The following is a 20,897-nucleotide window of genomic DNA, read 5'->3' as shown; positions in this document are numbered from 1 at the left end:
TTGAGTCCATGAGCGTCAACGGCAAACAGAAATCGTGATTTCCAGAACGGTGGTATCTCTTGTAATTTTGGTGAGATTACCGGAAGTGTTGAAGAGGAGAAAGAAGGAAGAATGGAGAAATTGACTGAATCAAAGAGTGTTTGAGACTTGAATGTTATGCTTTGTAAAGGAAGAAGAAATGGTGATGGATCGGCCATTTTCGACGTGGCAGTGGCTCTGATACCAAGTTGATTTAGAGATAAATGAAAACCTAATGAGCTGAAACAGAAACAGAGCAAGTGAAGAAGAAGATGAAATTTCGTTAAGTAAAAAGCTTTCACTGTTTACAAGCCTTTTATAATACAAGGCAAGGGTAAATCAGTAAATCCCAAACTACTTTAATATTCTAATACTTCTTGCACATAAAGTAACTTTTGACAACATCTCACGATTATCCTAACAGTTAGATCGATAAGATCAGTGGGTATGATTTTAAAGTATAGACTAAGTCATTAATTTAAGTTAAAAGATCACTTCACATATCTAATTATTAAATGTATTGTTATGAGTCAAGCACTGTTAACTATTTAAAAGACCAATCTATTAGGTGATGTTGTTAACATTCATTACTTTATAAGTTCAACACCAATCATTTCTAGCCGATGTAAGACTGCAACAATATATATAATTAAGCATCGGAGACAACAATGAATACACCTTTATTCTACACTAGTGAATTGCTTTTGTCTAAAATCTAAAGAGATGTAAATGCATAAGAATTTTTTTAGAATTTTCTATGTGTAATAATAGACTTAGGTTTGTCATTTTCCAAAGAGTAAACGACATGTTCCCACCTAAGGTTTGGCAAATCTAAAAGTTCCCCCATTGGTTTCATAAATTCTAGATTCTCATCCTTAAATTAACACTGTTAGGGTCTGACACAGTATATAATATGTTATTACTAAACTGCCCTTTAACTTTTACTTTTGATTGTGGCAACTAGATATCAAAAACCTCCCTGGATGATGGAAGCTTGTCCATTGCACCCTACAAGCTGGGCAAACCCCAACCACCACAATCGGCACCATAGATCAGCCAAAGCCACGGCAGTAGCGACGCGAAGGAGACTAGGAGTGACACCCCTAACCCTCGCCTGATCGCCGCCCACTAGGTCGGCCAGATTGCACAATTTCTATGACTTTTCTTCTCACCCATCGCCGCTCTTAGGCCATTTAAGGCCGATTCCAACATCACCAAGCTCTCCTGTCACCACCATTAAAACCCCCACGCTACAATCACCAAAACCCCTCACACTCCCACCCCGATGAACCCACAAATCGTCGGCCGATAGCCCATACAACATCATGCAATTCTTCAAGTTTACAGCCAGATTCTAGTTGGTTTTAACACCAAAAATACCCGCTTTCACAACCATTCGAACCCCCATCATCTCCTCAACAAAACCCACACCTCCATTGGCCTCCCCAACTAGTCGTTTGTCGTCCATGAGTTGCCAAGTCTCGTTTCTATCACATGGGTGTGATCATCATATTTCAAACTTGAGATGTGGAGGGTGCTTTTGAAAGAAATTTGAGATATGGAAGGTTATTTTGAAATTTTATTTTTATTTCAAATTTAATGCAGTATAAATGACGAATTTACCTTTTAACTAGTGCATTAAACCTTTTTCTATCAATTTAAAGATGAGAGTACGGAATTTATGAAACCAGGGGTGGGAACTTGCAGATTTTCCAAATCTCTTGAATGGGAACATGTCGTCTACTCTTTTACAAATAAGAATGAACATCACTACAATATTATTTTGATGCATATAACCTTGTTAAGCATATATTTTTCATGCTTTTACATGATAAAAACATTAGTAGATAGATAAATAAACAATTAATTTTTTTAATCCATTTTATTTAGATGATTTTATCTAGCACAATAAATAGGGATGAGCACAGGTAGCGAGTAGAACTGGAACCAAAATCGGAACCAGCACTGTGTGGATAGGTTCTGGTTCCATTTTATTAAGATCGACACTGTGCGGTTCCAATTTCGGTTCTTATGTGTGGAGGAACTGGAACCGGAACCTGGAAAAAGAACCTAAAACGTGTTAGAATAGGTGCCCTAGAGCTAATCAATTATTGTAGATTTGACTCTTTATAATAATGTTCATTGATCAATAAAAGACATTTTATTCTATATCGCATAAATCATCATTGTATGTACTGATAAATGTCCCTAGAATGGTAGAACCGTGATGAGGGTATCAAGTGTTTCAAATCTTGATAGTAAGAACCCTATGAGCACATATAGTGACCATTCTAGAAACATCTGTAGCCCTAGTATTATTCTGAAGTAAGGCCACAGATAATACGGGAAGGCTATCATAGTCTTAAACGACCCTGTCGAAAGGCAGTGACTGATCTCACTTGTCAAGATTGTTTGGTGACAACCTGGTGCAATGCATGAGTGCTTGCTGTAGGCAAGTTCACTGGACTGACCCACCAGAGGATTCCATATGGATGGTAACCCCAGTGTCTATGGAACAAATCCTCTAACGAATGGTGGTGCATGTGATCCTTAGACTTGAGATCACCGGAGCGCCTTGTGCACTGATTGGTGTAGNGTTTTTACATGATAAAAACATTTGTAGATAGATAAATAAACAATTAATTTTTTTATCCATTTTATTTAGATGATTTTATCTAGTATAATAAATAACGATACCATAATTGATGTCAGGCATGTACTTGTATCATAAGAGTTTCAATGCCATCTTTGAAGATGATTTTTTTATTATTATGTCAGAAAACTTCAACCAAACAACTACCTAGCTTAAATTCTAGAGCCCTCTTTGTTTTACACGTATTTGCATGTATTTTCTCAACATGTATTTAATGCTCGAAGTAGAGGAGCGGTAGAAATTTTCTTCTTTTGCACATTTTTGTTCACTCTTTCACTTATCATTTAACACGTATACAAGAGACAAAAGAAAAGAAGTAATAAATGTTCCCCATTTTTGCTTTTCTTTTTGTCTTTGGTCTGTACTGGGATTTATTCTCTCCGGAATTTTTGTATAGTGCTTAATGGCTTGACACATAACACAAATCCATGCTTCATGATTTAATGTATCTTTCGACAATAAGGAAAGAGAAACTTTTGCATAAGCGGCAGAGTATTGCTAATACGAAAAGTAGACTGATTTTCTCTCCCATTTTTTCTCATTTTCTAATCTGCCAAACACGCTCTAACTTTCTTTCTTTTTGACAAATATCTGCGATGAACATCTAGTCATCTTCAATTAGGCTATTGAAGAGTGGTACGAGATCTTTTATTCTATATTATCCAATATAACTAAGCCTATGAAATTATTACGGGAAACTTCAATTAGGAGTAAAGTTGCACAAAGAAATTAATCATAGCTAGAAACTATTTAATGCAAATTGATGGGTCAATATCACATGTTTACCTTATCATGTACATTAATTTGCTTCATTTATCTTTAATTTTAAATCAATCCAATTATGTATTGACACATAAATTTGTATAAACGAGATTGTATAAAAAAAATTGTACATATTCTTCAATTAGTACGAAAATACCTTCTTTTATTCTAGGTTATTGACTTCTTTTCTTCTTGCTTTTTCTCCTTTTTGGGTAAANAATTTTTGCGAGCTTCTTCAACCTCACTTCTCTCCTCAGAAGAGCCTGCTTCAGGATCAAACTCCCATGTCTGCCTTCCGGCAAAGTTGTTTGTGCTGAATATGTATGGATCTTTCCCGCCTTCTGAAACCTTTAGCCTCCACATTCTTATAGAAAGGTGTACGTAAAGATAACTTTTGAAACGAAGAGTAGTCTTTTGATGCTTAAAAGTTTGTTTGCTATATAAAGAGGCTTTTTTTTTAAACGAAGAGTAGCCTTTTGATGCTTAAAAGTTTGTTTGCTATATAAAGCGGCTTCGAAATGGGCCATCGGGTGTGAAGACAATTAGATAGGGGCTAAAAATCCACTTCGCAAAAGAACGGGGGATAATATTCTCGAATCCTAATTGGATAGGCCCATTTCGAAGTCCCAGTGAAATCCTAAGTGGACTGGCCCACTCCGCAAGAGGGTAAGCTTTCTATGTGGTTAGGACGTATCAACTAGGGGTGTCTAAGAATTGCGTAAACTTGAGTGGTTGTACGTACAATCTTCTTGACAGTGCAATTCTTAGACTGTCAAGAAGATTGTACGTACAAACAAGTTTACGCAATTCTTAGACATTTCCTTCAAAAGACGCAAAAGGTGTTGATATTAGGGGTGTTCAAAAGCGGTTAACCGCTTTTTTGAATCGAACCGGTTTTTCGGTTCGGAAAAATTCCTGAACCGAAACCGAACCTCGCAATTCTTAGACATTTCCTCCAAACCGGTTCGGTTTCGGTTCAGGAATTTTTCCGAACCGAAAAACCGGTTCGATTCAAAAAAGCGGTTAACCGCTTTTGAACACCCCTAGTATCAACACCTTTTGCGTCTTTTGAAGGAAATGTCTAAGAATTGCGTAAACTTGAGTGGTTGTACGTACAATCTTCTTGACAGTGCAAAGAGAGCTCAAGGTTGAATTCAAGGTGTGAATGTAGGCAATGACAGAATTAACAATCCAATGAGATGAAGGGTGAAATTCAATATATATAATTAAATTTTTTTAACATAATGGTAAATATTGAAACTTTAATAGTAGTGATAATATTATTATTCANAGACCGTAATATTATATATAATTAAGCATTGGAAAAGACAATGAATACACCTTTATTCTACACTAATGAATTGCTTTTGTCTAAAATCTAAAGTGATCTAAATGCATAAGAATTTTTTAAGAGTTTTCAGTGTGTAATAATAGACTTAAGTTTGTCATTTTACAAATGAGAATAAACATCCCTATAATATTTGATATGGGTAAAATTACACTTGATATCAGCACCACCAATTATAATGAGCTATCAGTTCCATCAATCAAAGTTTAGCAAGAGCTAAAAGACAAAATAATATTAGCTGTTAGGACCAAACCGACTTAAGAGCATTTATATCAATCCTATCCCATTTTAAGATAAGGATTAAAGAGTGGTCCCTATGTGTCAAGACAACTTACAAAAACACTCATTATATTGACCTCAAAGATATAAATAGGCACCATTCTTCATGAAAAAGAGAGGTCGAACATATGAGAGTTGGGCACACATTCAAGCTTCAACCATTATTTTTTCTTTGTAAACAAAGCACTACTCCATTTTTGTACATCTTACAGGCCATACAAAAAAAAAATAGTCAGAGAATAATAAAATAACAGTAGATGTAGGATTCGCTTTAAGCATCAAAACCACTAAAAATATCTTTCTTGTCAATCTTTTATTTATGTTTCTTCAAACACATATATATCACCATTGTACCATAATCAACTCCCATAATCAATTCACGTGTAATTTCTAAAATCTTCTTAGCACTTTGCACGTGCGAGGTCGTTGGTGTCAAAATCATACATCAACAGTTTGGCGCTAGAAGGAGGGCTCCTGATTCACATCAACTCTCCATGTTTTTCCAGTAAGTCTCAAATTCTTCAGCAAATTCCAGCTTGTTTTCACGTTATCAAATGTGAAAATCTGAGTAGGATAAAGTTTGAATCTGATAATACGATAAACACAAGAGTTGTAGCCCTTCGAGTAAGCTTTTTGATGGTCCAAGAATCATCCAAATCCAAGGTCTATAGCTCAAGTTATTGTCAAAATACTGAAACCTGTTCTAGATCAAAACTCTCATATTGCATGGCCAGATCTCTTAAATCGCACGCATCAGAGCTCTCAAACCACGTGGACAGATTGCTCAGATCGTACACATTAGATCTCCCAAATTGCGTGACTAGATCGCTTAGATCGTGTGCATCAGATCACTCAGACTGGGCGCATAAGATCTCCCAGATTGCTCAAATCTCACGCATCAGATCTCTCAAATCGCGCGCATCAGAGCTCTTAGGTCACACATATCAGATCTCTCAGATTGATTAGATTGCACGCATCAGGTCTCTTAGATTGCACGATCAGATCTCTCAGATTGGCGACTAGATCGCTCATATCTCGTGCATCAGAGCTCTCAGATCGGACGCATCAGAGCTCTTAGATCGTGCGCATCAGATCTCTCAGATTGGGCGCTCAGATCTCTCATATCAGATCAAGCTCCTAAGTTTTATAGCTCCTAAGTTATTGAGCTCTGAAGCTCTTTAGCTCCCAAACTATCGAGCTCTCAGATCACACGTTCAAGATCATTCACATCACGTGTTCAAGATCATTCACATCAAGCCTCCGAGCAGCCAGTTCGTGCTTCTGAGCACCCAGATCGCACTTCTGAGCAACCAGATCGTGCTTCCAAGCAACCAGATCGCGTGCTTCCAATCTCCTAGATCATGTTTCCGAGGGCTCAGATCGCTAAGGTCGTTCAAACCTTATGTTCTCATATCAAGCTCCACGCTTTCTGATCGTACTCCTTGTGTTCTCAAATCAAGCCCTGTGCTTTCTAATCAAACTCTTTGTGTTCTCAAATCAAGTTCCACACTTTCTGATCGAACTCTTTGTGCTATATGCTTTCTGATCGAACTTCTTCTATTCTCAGATCAAGCCAACGCTTTTTGATCAAACTTCTTCTATTCTCAAATCCAACCCCGCGCTTTCTAATCAAACTCTTTGTGTTCGCAGATCAAGTTCCATCCTTTCTAATCGAACTGCTTATACTCTCTAATCAAGCTCCTTGTACTCTTTGATCGAGCTCATAAGCTCGCTCATTTGCTTGAGGTCGTGTGTATCAGATCGTTCTGATCGCTTAGATCATGAGCACATATCAAGCTCCTTAAGATCTCAGATCAAGCGCTCCAGATCAAGCTCCTCATCTTGAGATCGCACGCTTCTGATCGTTCAGATCGCACGTTTCAAACTCTCAAATTGAGCCCCTATCAAATCACGATCGGCTCCTAGCTCTCAAATCTCAATCAACTCTCAGTTTTGAGATTGCGAACAACCTCAGATTGTGTTCTCAACTCTCAGTTCTCAGGTCGCGATTAGCTATCAGTGTAAAAAAAAAAAAACGTGTAGAAAACTTAAAACAGCCCCGAAACAGTGAATTTTGGGCCCAAAAATGAACCCAATGGGTTTCTCAATTCCCATGACGTAGAGCTCGAAATGAGCTTTCCGTTGATATCTTATGGGCTTTAAAAATCCTTCTAAATAAAAAGTTATGGCTATTTTAAGTTGACATGTTCGTTTAGGACCTCTAAACCGTGCGTTTGGGCTTTTGACGTCAACTCTTTCCAGGAATTCATTTACTAGACATTTTATGTCAGTTATCAGATTGTGATCAGCTTCAGATCGCTCCAAGCTTTCAGATCACAATCCTAGCTCTCAACACCTAATCACACCAGGCATAATTCGAGCTCTTCAGTTCGAGATTGCAGCCTATAGTGCGACAACCATTCATATCAGAGACATAAGTTTTTGAAGCCCAATTACGTACTCCAAAAACTGGGGGGCTTCTATTATGGGTAAAATTACATTGACCTTAGTACCACCAATCATAATGAGCTGCCAGTCCCATCAATCAAAGTTTAGCAAGAGTTAAAAGAAAAAATAATCTTAATTGTCAAGACCAAACCGACTTAAGAGCATTTATATCAACCATATCCCATTTTAAGATAAGGATTAAGGAGTGATCCCCACTTGTCAAGACAATTTGTAAAAACACTCATTACATTGATCTCAAATGTATAAATGGGTATCTCTTTTCATGAAAAAGAGAGGCTAGACATATGAGAGTTGGGCACACATTCAAGCTTCAACCATTATTTTTTCTCTGTAAACAAAGCATTACTCAATTTTTGTATGTCTTACTAGCGATATCAGAAAAGTAGTCAGAAAACAATAAAATAACAGTGGATGTAAGATTCACTTTAAGCATCTAAACTACTATAAAAATCTCTCTTGTCAATCTTTTATTTATGTTTCTTCAAACACATATCACTATTATACCAAAATCAACTCCCATAATCAATTTACTTATAATTTTTAAGATTTTCTTAGTATTTTATATGTATGAGATTATTGGTATCAAAATCACACATCAACCAATATTTTGATGCATATAAACTTGTTAAGCGTATATTTTTCATGTTAAAAACATTTGTAGATAAATAAATAAACAATTAATTTATTTTTATCTATTTTATTAAGATGATTTTATCTAGTGCAATAAATGAAGATGCCATACTTAATGTCAGACCTGTACATGTATCATAAGAGTTTCAGTGGGATATTTGATGATTTTCTTTCACTTTATTATTTATTATTTAGTCGGAAAACTTCAATCAAACAACTACCAAGCTTTAATTCTAGAGCCTCTTGTTTTGCACGTAGCATTGGACCGCTCCTCCTTTCAAGCATTTGTATGTATTTTCTCAACATCTATTTAATGTTGTGAGTAGAGGAGTGGTAGAAATTTTCTTCTTTTACACATTTTTTTTTCACTCTTTCACTTATCATTTGACGCGTATACAAGAGTCAAGAGACAAAAGAAAAGAACTAATAAATGCTTCCTTTTTTGTTTTTTTTGTCTGGATTTATATGTATCCTCGCATAGCACTAAATGGCTTGACACGTGACACAAATCCATATTTAATGATTTGATGCACAATAATAAGGAAAGAGAAGTTTTTGTATAAGAGGCAGACTATCGTTAATAAAAAAAATAGATTGATTTTCTCTCCCATTTTTACTCATTTTCTAATCTGCCAAACACGCTCAACTTTCTTTCTTTTTGACAAATATATCCTATGAAGATCTAATCATCTTCAATTAGGATATTGAAGAGTGGTATGAGATCTTTTATTCTAAATTATCCAATGCAACTAAGCATAAGAAAATATTACGGAAACTTCAATTAGGAGTACAGTTACACAAAGAAATTAATAATGGAAACTATTTAATGCAAATTGATTGGACAATATCGCATGTTTACTTTATTACCTGCTTTAATTTGTTTAATTTATCTTTAATTTTAAATCAATCCAATTATATCACGACACATAAATTTGTATAAAGAAGGTTGTATAAAAAAATTGTACATATTCTTCAATTAGTATGATGTTGTGTGTGATTTTTCCTTCAAGCTCGGAGAATTGTGATGTTATAGCTCGATCCAAAACCAGCTCGACTCAACCGATTGTCTGACCCAGCAGAAGCTCGTTGAGTTGTAGCTCGACCTAGTATAAGCTAGTCACGACCAATCCTTACAGTTGTTCAACCAATTCACAGATAACTCCATATCCCGGATATCTCAAAAGGGATTAGATCGACAGCAATCTTGGCACAATCTCAACGCTCAATCGTAAAAATATCGGAGTTGCATTTCAAACTTAATTGTAATCCCTTTATTTTCACTCTTTCCTTTGGACAAAATTGGTATATAAACCCTGTTCAACGAGGAGAAAGGGGTTAGCAAATTATTCTAGGATTGTTATTGCAAGCTCTCACAATAAATACAAGAACAGTGGATGTAGACTCAAGAGTGCAACTCGCCGAACCATTTTAAAAACTGTCATGTCATTTTCTTTATTGCATTTATTGTTTATCCATTGTTGGTTACCCGTAATCACGCACACATCAATTTTGATCCCGTCAAGATCGATCAAATCGCTTTGGTTGGTGTATTTTTGCATCAACATTTTGGCGCTACAAGGAGGGCCCTCCACCAAATTTCATAATTTCTGGCAACCAACCCCAGCGACCAAACCACTTCAGGTTCACGATGGTTCGAACCAGATCAAAGACCACTATCGGGAGCCACGACAATGTGGAGACCATCCACCAAGAGGTGCATCAAGACGTCGCCTAGCGTCAACCACAAATGTCGCTGACGTAGCAGGCCACAAACCAATTAGGGGCAGGGACATCAAATCCCAAGAATGGCCAATTGGTGGAGATGATCAAAACGATGGTCGCACAAGCTATGCAATAGAATGTGGTCAAGCTAAGAAATTAGCAACCAACCCCTCAGGACATTGACCGACCGCGCTTTACAGACATCACTCTGACAGGGTGGCACTCAGTCGGCAACAAATCTAGTTCATCGATGTTGAGGTACGGCCAACGACCCTAGCACTGCTGAGAGCATTCTACACAAGAAAGAGAGTCCTACAGGCAAACTAACTCTAGGAGGTGACCGGGCAAATAACCCGTAGGAGAAGACGAAGATAATGGTCTCTAGAGGGATACCCAACCTACTCGACGGTATCCCCAACGGCAGCATGTCGATTTTAACCCATGCCCAAGATAGGCTTAATCCTCGCAAGACAAGTCATGTGTGCCAATCTGGCAATGACCGACATTCTGGTTATAACCAACATCGCAAGCAACGCATTGATGAGCATGATAGCACCTACCAACCTAGTCATCATGACTCAACCTCGCACATTAATGCGCATAATGGAGGGGGCTCACAAGCAACATATTTGCAAACTCACCTGCTCGAGGTAAGGCTGAACAAAGCTAGCCAGGGCAATCCTCACCATGAAGACTTAGATCGGGTGAAGGAAATGCTCGATGATCTAAGAGCCTGCCAAAACAATGCGACGGAGGAGATAATGAGCTCTCCCTTCACAGAGGAGGTCTGCCAAGCCCCACTTCCCCAGGGATTCAAGGTGCCAAAAAGTAAGTTCGATGGGAAAGGAGATCCTAGAGAACACCTCGATACTTTCAACGACCTAATGGAGTTGTACTAGGTGTGTGACTTGGCAAAGTGTCGTTGCTTCGCTAGGGGATGCCAAGAGGTGGTACAAAAGACTCAAGGCGTACTCTAATAGTTCTTGATAACAATTCTTCTTGCTGTACCTACAGTAATTCCAAGTAAGGAGACAGTTTGCAATGCCGCTCAGTTACTTGAGTAACATTCATGAGGAAAGAGACGAAACACTAACCTCATATTTAACGTGATTCTAGAACGAGCAGGCAATGGTCACGAATACATCTAAAGAGTCAATCTAGACTTTGCTAATTTCAAGCATCAGGCCACAAATGAAGTTGTGGAAAGAGCTCCAAAGTGAAGATCATGTAAGCTTGGCAAAGTTTTATCAGATGGATGCTAAGCATCAGTGAGTGGAAAGCTCGCTAGTTGCCCTGGCTAGAAGCTCACCAAGAAGAGCCCCGGATAGGCGATAGGATCACCCAACAAACAAGCGAAGGAGCCAAGACTGCAATGATAGGGACCGAAATAGGTCCCAAAAAAGACAAGGAACAAATAACTACGGGGACAGGCAACCTTTCCCGCTGTATTCAGAATGCCCCCTCCTCACACAAGACGTAGCTCAAATATATGAAGTCTCCCATAAGGCTAAGAGACTACCTGCTCCAAAAAGAATGAGGGGGGCTCTAAGCAGAAGAGTCCGACAGAAATATTGTTGATATCACCAAGACATCGAGCATAACACTAACGAGTGTCAGGCTTTAAAGGACGCCATCGAAAATCTAATTTGAAGGGGTCACTTAAAAGAATTTGTTAAGGAGGCCCTAGCTCGCGAAAGTACTGGCAAGCAAAATAACCAAATCTAGCAAGCCCCAGCCAACGCCAACAACAAAATCCTGGTAGGCATGATCTGCGAGGGTCCCAACATTATAGGGAGCTTAAGGCGCTCTAGCAAGCAATATGCTCGAGAGGCTAGAACAGACTCGATCGCTCGAGTAATGAGTTGTGAACAGAAGCCGTCAAAATGACCCAGACAAGAGAGTGAGGTGTAGGATTCACAGTGGAAGAGTGTGAAGAATCTCCTTACCATAATCATGATGCAATTATAATCGTAACCAGGATCGACAATGCTAGAGAACTAAGGATGATGGTCAATAATGGCAGTGCAACGAACATCATCTTCTTAGGAGCTTTCTGAGAAATGAGGTTCATCGAGAGAGACTTGAGGGCGTGCCCATCGTCGCTCTATGGATTAATCAGGGATAGCCTGGTCCCCAAGGGAACGATTAACCTGCCCATGACCTTGGGGGTAGAACCCAAAATCAGGACAGCGATGGCAAAATTCTTAGTGGTGGACTGCCCGACCACATATAATGTAATCCTCAGAAGACCGATCCTAGATGATCTGAGTGAAATCACTTTAGTGCGCTGTCAAGCAATGAGATTCTCGACTCGAGGTGGGGTCGTGACAATCAGAAGCTGTAAGAAAGAATCTCGGGAATGTTACAACTGGACCATTAATGCTGCACTAAAATGGTCATTCCCGAGAACCATGGTTATTGTAGAGTCCGAGCCAAACCTCAAACCTCAGGATACCATAGATCCTTGCATCCATAAAGAAGAGCCCGTGGGAGGGCCAACAATAGAGCTACGAGAAATATCTATCAGCGAGGAAGACCCAATTCGCATGTTAAAAATTGACAGCAATCTAAACAAAGAAATGGCCGATAGTTTGGCGAGGTTTCTAAAGAAAAACCTTGACGTATTCGCATGGGTACATGTAGATATGGTGGAAATCAACTGCGAGGTAATGTGCCATAAATTGAATGTCAACCCAATAGCTCGACCAATCAGGCAAAAGAGAAGGTCTATGGATGCAGAACGCTCTAAAGCATTCAAAGATGAAGTTGACAAACTCCTGAACATTAACTTCATCAGGAAAGTGAAATACCTGGACTGGCTCGCCAACCTAGTCTTGGTAAAAAAGTGGAATGGCAAGTGGCAGACTTGCGTCGACTTTGCAGATTTGAATAAAGCTTGTCCAAAAGACAGTTTTTCGCCACCTTGGATCAACCAATTAGTAGATACGACAATAGGGAACGCACCAGTCAGCTTCATGGATGCATACTTGGGATTCAACCAAATCCAGATGTATCAGCCCGATGAAGAACACACCTCATTTATTACTAACCGGGGTATTTACTATTATAGGGTTATGTCGTTTGTCTTGAAGAATGTTGGGTCGACCTACCAGCGTTTGGTGAATAAGATGTTCATCGAGCAAATCAAAAAAACAATGGAGGTATATATTGACAACATGCTCGTCAAATCAAAGGTTGTTGAAAGCCACGTTGAACACCTGAGGGAAATGTTCGACATCTTTAGAAAATACAGAATGAGGCTCAACCCTCTAAAGTGCGTTTTTAGAGTAAGCTCAAGAGCATTTCTAGGTTTCCTGATCAATCAGCGAGGTGTTGAAGCCAACCCGGAAAAGATTCAGGCTCTCTTGGACATGAAAAGCCTGACCAACATAAAGTAGGTTTGGAGCTTGACAAGGTGTGTGGCCGCTCTTAGCAAATTTGTTTCCGAGCCACAGACAGGTGTCTACCATTCTTCGAGACCCTAAAGGGAAGAAAAGGGTTTCAAGTGGATAGAGGAGTGGGAGAAAGCATTCCAAGAATTGAAGAAGCATTTGGGGCAACCTTCTTTGTTATCAAAGCCCGTCCAAGGCGAGCCGCTGCTTTTATACTTATCGGTATCTAAGTTTGCAATCAGCGTGGCTTTGGTACGCAAAGAAGTGGAGTGCAATAGCCGGTGTATTATGTGAGCAAGAGGTCGGTCAATGCTAAGACCAGATACCCTGAGATAGAGAAGCTCGCCTATGCACTTGTCATCGCCGCTCGGAAGCTGCAGCCCTATTTTTAGGCACACTCCATACATGTGTTGACGAACTTTCCATTAAAAAAATAATGTAGAAGCCCGAGGCTTTGAGCAGATTGATCCACTGGACGATGGAAATGAATCAGTATGATATCAAGTACATCCCGAGAACAATAATAAAAGGTCAAGCTTTGTCAGACTTCATCTTAGAATTTTCTTATTAGCCCGAGGGAGAATTAAGCTTGCCAATGGCGAGCACTTCAGAGGTAAGCGAGTAGCAGAAACCAAAGGTTGATGATCTATGGCAGTGGACTCTGTATGTAGATGGGTTCTCAAATGAGAAGAGGACAGGAGCTGGGCTCTTGCTTGAAAGCCCTCAAGGTAACTCGATTAAAGCCACAGTCAGATTTGGGTTTGCTGCCTCCAACAACGAGGCAGAGTACGAGGCATTGCTCACGGGGATATGCCTCGACAAGAAAATGAGGGCAGAGTCCATCAAGATATACAGCGACTCTCAGCTTGTAGTCCATCAAATTTTTGCGAAATATCAAGTGAAGGAGGATAAGATGGCATCTTATCTCCAACAGGTGAAATCTAAGCTCGAGTAGTTTAAGTCTTTCATTATTCTTCAAATCCCGAGAGAGAAGAATTTAGCGGTCGATGCTCTAGCTCTCCTAGCTTCGACAATGAGCCAAGAGAAGACTGATTCGATTCATGTTAAATTCCTCCCAAGTCCAAGCATCCTCGCCCCACAAGAACCAATCTTAGTAATAGGGCAAAGATACAACTGGATGGATACAATAATTGCCTACCTAAAAGATGGAATAAGGTCTGAAGGAAGAAGTGAAGCCAAAACACTTCGAGTAAAGTCAGCTCGATACACACTCATCAACGACAAGCTGTATAAGCACGGGTGCAATTCATCGCTCTTGTGGTGCGTTGACCATGAAGATGCAGACTATGTTTTGAGAGAGATCCACAAAGGCATCTGTGGGAACCATGCAGGGGGTAGATCATTAGCATACAAGGTGCTTTGCCAGGGCTATTACTAGCCTGTAGTATTTGACGATGCAACAAATTATGTGCGCAGGTGCGACAAATGCCAAATATTTTTAGATGTTCTGTGAACTCCACCCCAAGAGTTGACTACTTTGACAAGCGCATGGTCATTTGCAATTTGGGGCATCAACCTAATAGGCCCTATGCCAGAAGGAAAATAGGCAGTTAAGTTCGCAATGGCTACAGTGGACTACTTCACAAAGTGGGTAGAAGTCGAGCTGTTAGTTGCCATCACATCGAACAAGCTAAAAGATTTCATCTACAAAAAAATCATTTGTAGGTTCAGAATTCCCCATACAATAATAACCAATAATGGGAGACAGTTGACAGTGAAGATTTCAAAGCTTTTTGCTAATGGCTTGGTATCAAAAAGAGTTTCATCGCTGTTTATCAGCCTCAAGCCAATGGTCAAGTAGAGGCTATGAACAAAGTGAGCAAGCACACCATTAAGAAAAAGCTCAACGCCCTAAAGGGAAGATGGCTTAAAAATAGCCCGAGGCCATATGGTCTTGTAGAATGACAGTTAGAAGCTTGACAAGAGAAACCCCATTCTCTCTATCGTATGGGTGTGAAGTAATGGCCCCATTCGAAGTAGGGATTAGTTTGTTTTAGAGGGAGGTCTTCAATGAAGAAGTAAACAAAAATTTTCTCTAATTGAGGCTAGAGCTGATCGAAGATCACCGAGCTAAGTCTCAACTAAGGCTTGCCTCGTACCAGCAGCGAGCCAGATGATTCTTCAATTCCAAAGTCAAGAATAGGAACTTTGAAGTGGGTGATGTGGTCCTTAGAAAGGTTGTCCAGGGACACAAAACCCAAACTTGGGGGCACTTGGGCCCAAATAGGAAGATCCATTCAGGATCTCTGAAAAGCTCACACCAGGATTCTTCCACCTAGAACACCTCAATGGTGAAGCCATATTGCGAGCATGGAAAGTCAAGCATTTGTGAAGATATTACCAATAAGCTGCTCAGGTTCCAATAATGATTTGTTTTCTCTCATATATATGTTGTAAGGTCGTCTGTGGCCAAAATATTATTAATAAAAAGAGGTATTATTCATGAACTTTACTTTGTTCATCATTTTTGGTTTATTTATATGTTGTTCGTCATTTATTATCTTTTGTTTCAAAAATCGCAACCTACACAATTGCATCCAAAAACTCAGAGTCAAGAGTTCGAAAAAAAGACAGCTTAGCTCGATAAGCCACGCCAAAATCCAACTCATTAAGGGTGAAATTTCTCAAATCGACGAAGTTACACTTGAAAAAATTCAAGTAAAACACGTCGAAGGAAAATCAGTCATAACCCAACAGCTAAAACTCGAGATGGGCAATCAGTCCAAACTCAAAGTTGTCACACAAGATTTTCTTATATGCATTCGAAAAGTTCCTCAAAATGTGAGCTACGCTTAACTTGGAGCAAATTCAAATTGTTCATGATAACTCCGATTAGGTCGATCAAAGCGACTTTGCAAAAATTAAAAATTGCTTGACAGATATATGCAAAAAATGCCTTTCATTAATTATAAAGTTTAGTTACAAACTAAACTAGGAAAAAAAAAAGATACACAAAAAGAAAAATTTCTAAGTAGTAAGAGGAGTGGGGGCATCGTTGCCAACATGATCAAGGAGATCGTTGCCAATCTGGGCAGATGGATCGTCGACGACAAGAGTCTTGGTAGCCTCTCAGGGTTGGGAGCTGAGACGTCCTGTTAGAGTAGGTGCCCTAGAGCCAATCAAATATTGTAGAATTGACTCTTTGTAATAATGTTCATTAATCAATAAAAGACATTTTATTCTATATCATGTAAATCATAATGGTATATATTGATATATATCCTTAGGATAGTAGAACCATGACGATGGTATCAAGTGTTTCAAATCTTGATAGTGAGAACCCTATGATCACATGTAGTGACCATTCTAGAAATGTTTGTAGCCCCAATATTATTTTGACCAAGGACACAAATAATACGGTAAGGCTATTATAGTGTTGAACAACCCTGTCAAAAGACAGTAAGTGATCTCGCTTGTCAAAGTTGTTTGCTAACAACCTGGTGCAGCGCATGGGTGCTTGCTATGGAACAAATCCTCCAACAAATGGTTGTGCATGTGTTCCTTAGATTTGAGATCACCAAAGCGCATTATGCACCGATTGGTGTAGTTTAACACTAGCCCAACGTAGGAGTGTATCAAGACTCTATGGTGGATCGACAGAGGATTCATCACTCATGGGTACGGGAGAAGTTATCTCACAGCACAATTCAGTGAATGGCAATGACACTAAAGCTGTGGCCATAGTGGGATTAAGTTGTTGCTCAATCTAATTTATTATTCTGGTCATTGATCTAGTAGCTGAATATAAATATATCGAGGATAACTGAGGTTGACACTATTTCTATGCCTCGGCCTCGATGAGATAATAAAAGATGAAAGGATTTGACTGCACGGTAACCAGATCTGATAGGTAGCTATTTCACTTAATCCAAATCTATTGGGTTGCCATGATGCCTTACTAGGGGCCAATCTTGGTTTGTGTGTAGTGAGACGATTGATTGGTGTCAATCGCAATACTACTCACTGCCGATTTGATAAGCATCTTATAGGTCACACACTTAGAAGACAATTTAAGGATGATAAATTTTGGAAGGGTATAGTTGTCTTTTAGACAAATGGGCATATTGGTAATTTTGATGTATAATTGAATTTACTGAGGTTGTAGCCTATGTCCAACTTTATTATTGGTGTAATTTAGCAAAATTATAAATTTAATTATTAGAGTTAATATTAATATTTAACTAAATAATTAAATAAGGGTTAATAAGCGATTATACCTAAAGTTTGGGTTGTTGCTAAACTTGACGGGTGGAAGAGATATTTGTTCCATTATTTAAAGAAAGCAAAAATAGGTTTTCACATATAATTTCATTCCAACCGTAGGAGACAAATTTTGAATAGAAAAATTTATCTCTTCTTCTCTACACTCAATCTTCCAAAACACAATCCTTAAAGCCAAGAATTAATTTTAGCAAAATTAATTCTTGGTCATTGACTTATTGTCTTTGTGTGGATGATGTGAGTTTGATTCCATTCTTGAATCGATAGCGAATCACATTCAAAGACACTGACGGAGCTTGCTATCGCAAGTATAATCTAATCCTTGTATGGATTTGTGTTATTTCAGTTTAAGCATGTAATATATATATCAGACCCTGATCTTGGAAAAATCAGAGTAATCGATGGGCAAAAATTTTGTTTTTTCCGCTGCCTTTGTTCATTGATTTACTAACAGTGGTATCAGAGCCTAGGGTCTTGATTGTATATATTTTAACTATGTTTTTTTTATTGATTATTGCTAGAAAAATGCATGTTTAGGTTTTTCAATCTGTTAAAATTGCTTAAATTGATTAATATATTAACTGGGTTTACTGAGGAATTCGCATTGGATTGTTTGTGTAATATGTGCACATGTACAGTATTCTGGAAATTGTGATTTACGCCACGACATAGTTGTTCTGCGTAGCGGCGTAGAGTTTCGTAAGCCTGGAATACATAAATGCATCACGGCAAAATAAAACTTTGTCACGACATGATTGCGGGATATGTTGAGTGACTGAGAACACGCGCTCGGGCCGCAGCGAAATAAAACTTCGCCACGGCGTGATTAAGTAACGTGACCACGCAATTGTGTAATTTGAGCCATGGTGAAATGAAACTTTGCCACAGCTTGAAAGTATCGTAAAATCGCACAACGCATATATGCGCCACAGTGTAATAAAACTACGTCGTGTTGTCAAAACGATGAAATAGCATGCCAAATCGAAAAATTTTGTGATCGCACCGTGGCGTAATGAAACTACGCCATGACGCAAATATGTTGTCAATGTGTGAGTTGCTAGTTTTGCGCCACGACGTATATTGGTTCCTGTTGCATGCCGCGGCATAATAAAACTATGTCGCAACGTGAATGTTGTTGTAACATTTTTTAATGCTGGATCAATGCGTAATTCTACAAATTCAAGAGGGTAATTTAATAAATCAACCCACCCAATTCAAAATTGATTGTTTTGAATGTATGCAATAATTCTTGTTTGAAAAATTGTGTGGTGCCCAATACGTGAGCCTTAGACCTATGGTGAATATTTTAAAGTATATTTTTGGGTAAGTATGATTTTAAATTTTTAAATAGGGTCTGCGTGCTCTGTCTTTCTCCTCCCTTCTTGATGTACATTCTCTTCTCATCTTATTCCCCTCGAATGTAACTCAAGGTTTCTAAATTTATTGATGTAAAATTAGTGTAGCATTAATTTCACTGTAAATTTAGCATGATGTATTTTGTAATGTACTTGAAGACGGAGCAAGAATGAAGCAATCATACTTGAAGACTCAAGATATTTATTACAGGATTCCTAGGTGACCCATTGATTCCTCTAGGCTCGAGGAAACCAATTTGAGTTTGGCCATGTATTGGCACGTTTCCTTAAATGCTTAAAATGCATGCTAAGGGTGTATGTCATGGCTATAACATGCTAATAAAGATAAAACTAGTGAGACTTAAAATAAAACCCTCAAATAAAGTATATTAAATCACGTATGCCTTCCATCATCATGACTTTAATCAAACTACTGTTTGTTGGGACCTTGTTCGCCTAAGCAAAGGGTACACTTTTACCAGTGGGAGGTTAAAGCTCATTGCAGTTTTCCTTAATGGTGATGGGTCGACTTAAAATGACGTGTTTTGCTTTTTCGCCAAAGCGAAGGTTGATAAGCACGTCATAGGCATAGTAGAGAAGTACACTTGTTGTGTGTACGTGGTGACAGTTAATGTTCACTCTACTAATACTGAGGATCACACTTGAGGATGATGGCTTCGGCCATTGACTTGTGTGATTGGCTTGTTAGCTTGCTTCACATTTGAGGTTGGTAGTAGAAGCTATCAACTGGTGTGGATTAAATTTGTTGGCCTATCTAATCAACCTATTTTGGCTTGTTCACCAAAGCGAAGGCTTGACATAGGCTAGATGGGATCTCAGTCCACTAGGAAAGCCAACAGGCTTTCCCGAGTTAGTAGTGAGAGCTATTGGCTTGAGGTAAATAGTGGGAGCGTTTTTAATAAAAGACCATATTAGATAATAATGAACATTATAATGACTTTTGAGCAATATTAACCTGCAACAAATAATCGAGAAAGAAAACTGGCTAGATGGATCTAATTTCTCAGACTTTTATCAAAATCTTCGGATTGTACTGAAGTCTGAAAAGAAATTGTATATCCTTGACAAGCCTTATATGGATGAGCCTGATCCTGATGCCACTTAGGAAGTAAATGATACTTACCAAAAGTTCCTTGATGATGCTGATGTTGTTCAATGCCTTATGTTAGCATCGATGACACTTGAGCTGCAAAAGCAACATGAGAATATGGATGCTACTACCATAATTCTGCACCTCAAAGAGTTTTTCAAAGGAAATGCTTGACATGAGAGGTATAAGGTGTCGAGTGCACTATTTAGCAGTCGTATGATTGAGGGAGCCCAAGTTGGTCCTCATGTGCTCAAAATGATTTAGTACATGAAGAGACTTGAGACTTTGAGGTTTGGGTTGGATGCAGACTTGTAAGTGGATTTAATTTTGCAGTCTCTATCGAATTCTTTTTCACCATTCATAATAAACTTCAATATGAACATGATGGTGAAATCCCTATCATAGCTTCTGAACATGCTAAGGACTGCAGAGCAGGGCATGAAAATGTCCAAGCCTGTTTTACTGGTTACTACCAGTAAAAGAAAAGGTAAGGGCAAAGGAAAGACCAAGGCCAAGGCCAATCCAAGCCCAAGCCCAAGCCCAAGACGAAAAGACAAGATGCTCTCAAGCCTGAGGGTGGCGTTGGGAAAGATGGGAAAGTAGTCTGCTTCTATTATGGCAAGCTTGGCCACTAGAGGACAGCAAGGCTTTCTTTGCTAACAAGAAGAAGTTAGACGCTTCAACTTTAGGTATGTACATGATTGAGATTAACTTCTCTCCTTCAACATCTTGGTCATTGACATAGGCTGTGGTACTCACATTTGTATTGATTTGTAGGGACTAAGGTAGAGTTGATCGCCCGCCAAGGGTGAAGTGGACCTACGAGTTGGAAATTGAGCACATGTGGCTGCATTGGCTGTAGGAACTTATTATTTATCTTTGCCTACGAGTTTGTTTTTGGAACTTCATGACTATT

General features: G+C 38.8%; 1 protein-coding gene across 1 annotated transcript; it reads left to right on the top strand.

Moving 5' to 3' along the window:
- Positions 1–12,073: 12,073 nt before the first annotated feature.
- LOC116111680 (uncharacterized protein K02A2.6-like) lies at positions 12,074–13,279 on the top strand. Its single transcript, XM_031397824.1, has one exon. The coding sequence runs from the start codon at positions 12,074–12,076 to the stop codon at positions 13,277–13,279; it is 1,206 nt and encodes a 401-aa protein (XP_031253684.1).
- Positions 13,280–20,897: the final 7,618 nt, after the last annotated feature.

Source organism: Pistacia vera, unplaced genomic scaffold (assembly GCF_008641045.1).
Source record: "Pistacia vera cultivar Batoury unplaced genomic scaffold, PisVer_v2 Contig649, whole genome shotgun sequence".
In the NCBI taxonomy this organism is placed as follows: domain Eukaryota; kingdom Viridiplantae; phylum Streptophyta; class Magnoliopsida; order Sapindales; family Anacardiaceae; genus Pistacia; species Pistacia vera.
The sequence above is the reverse complement of the archived record's forward strand: the minus strand, read 5'-3'. Positions and strand labels throughout refer to the sequence as shown.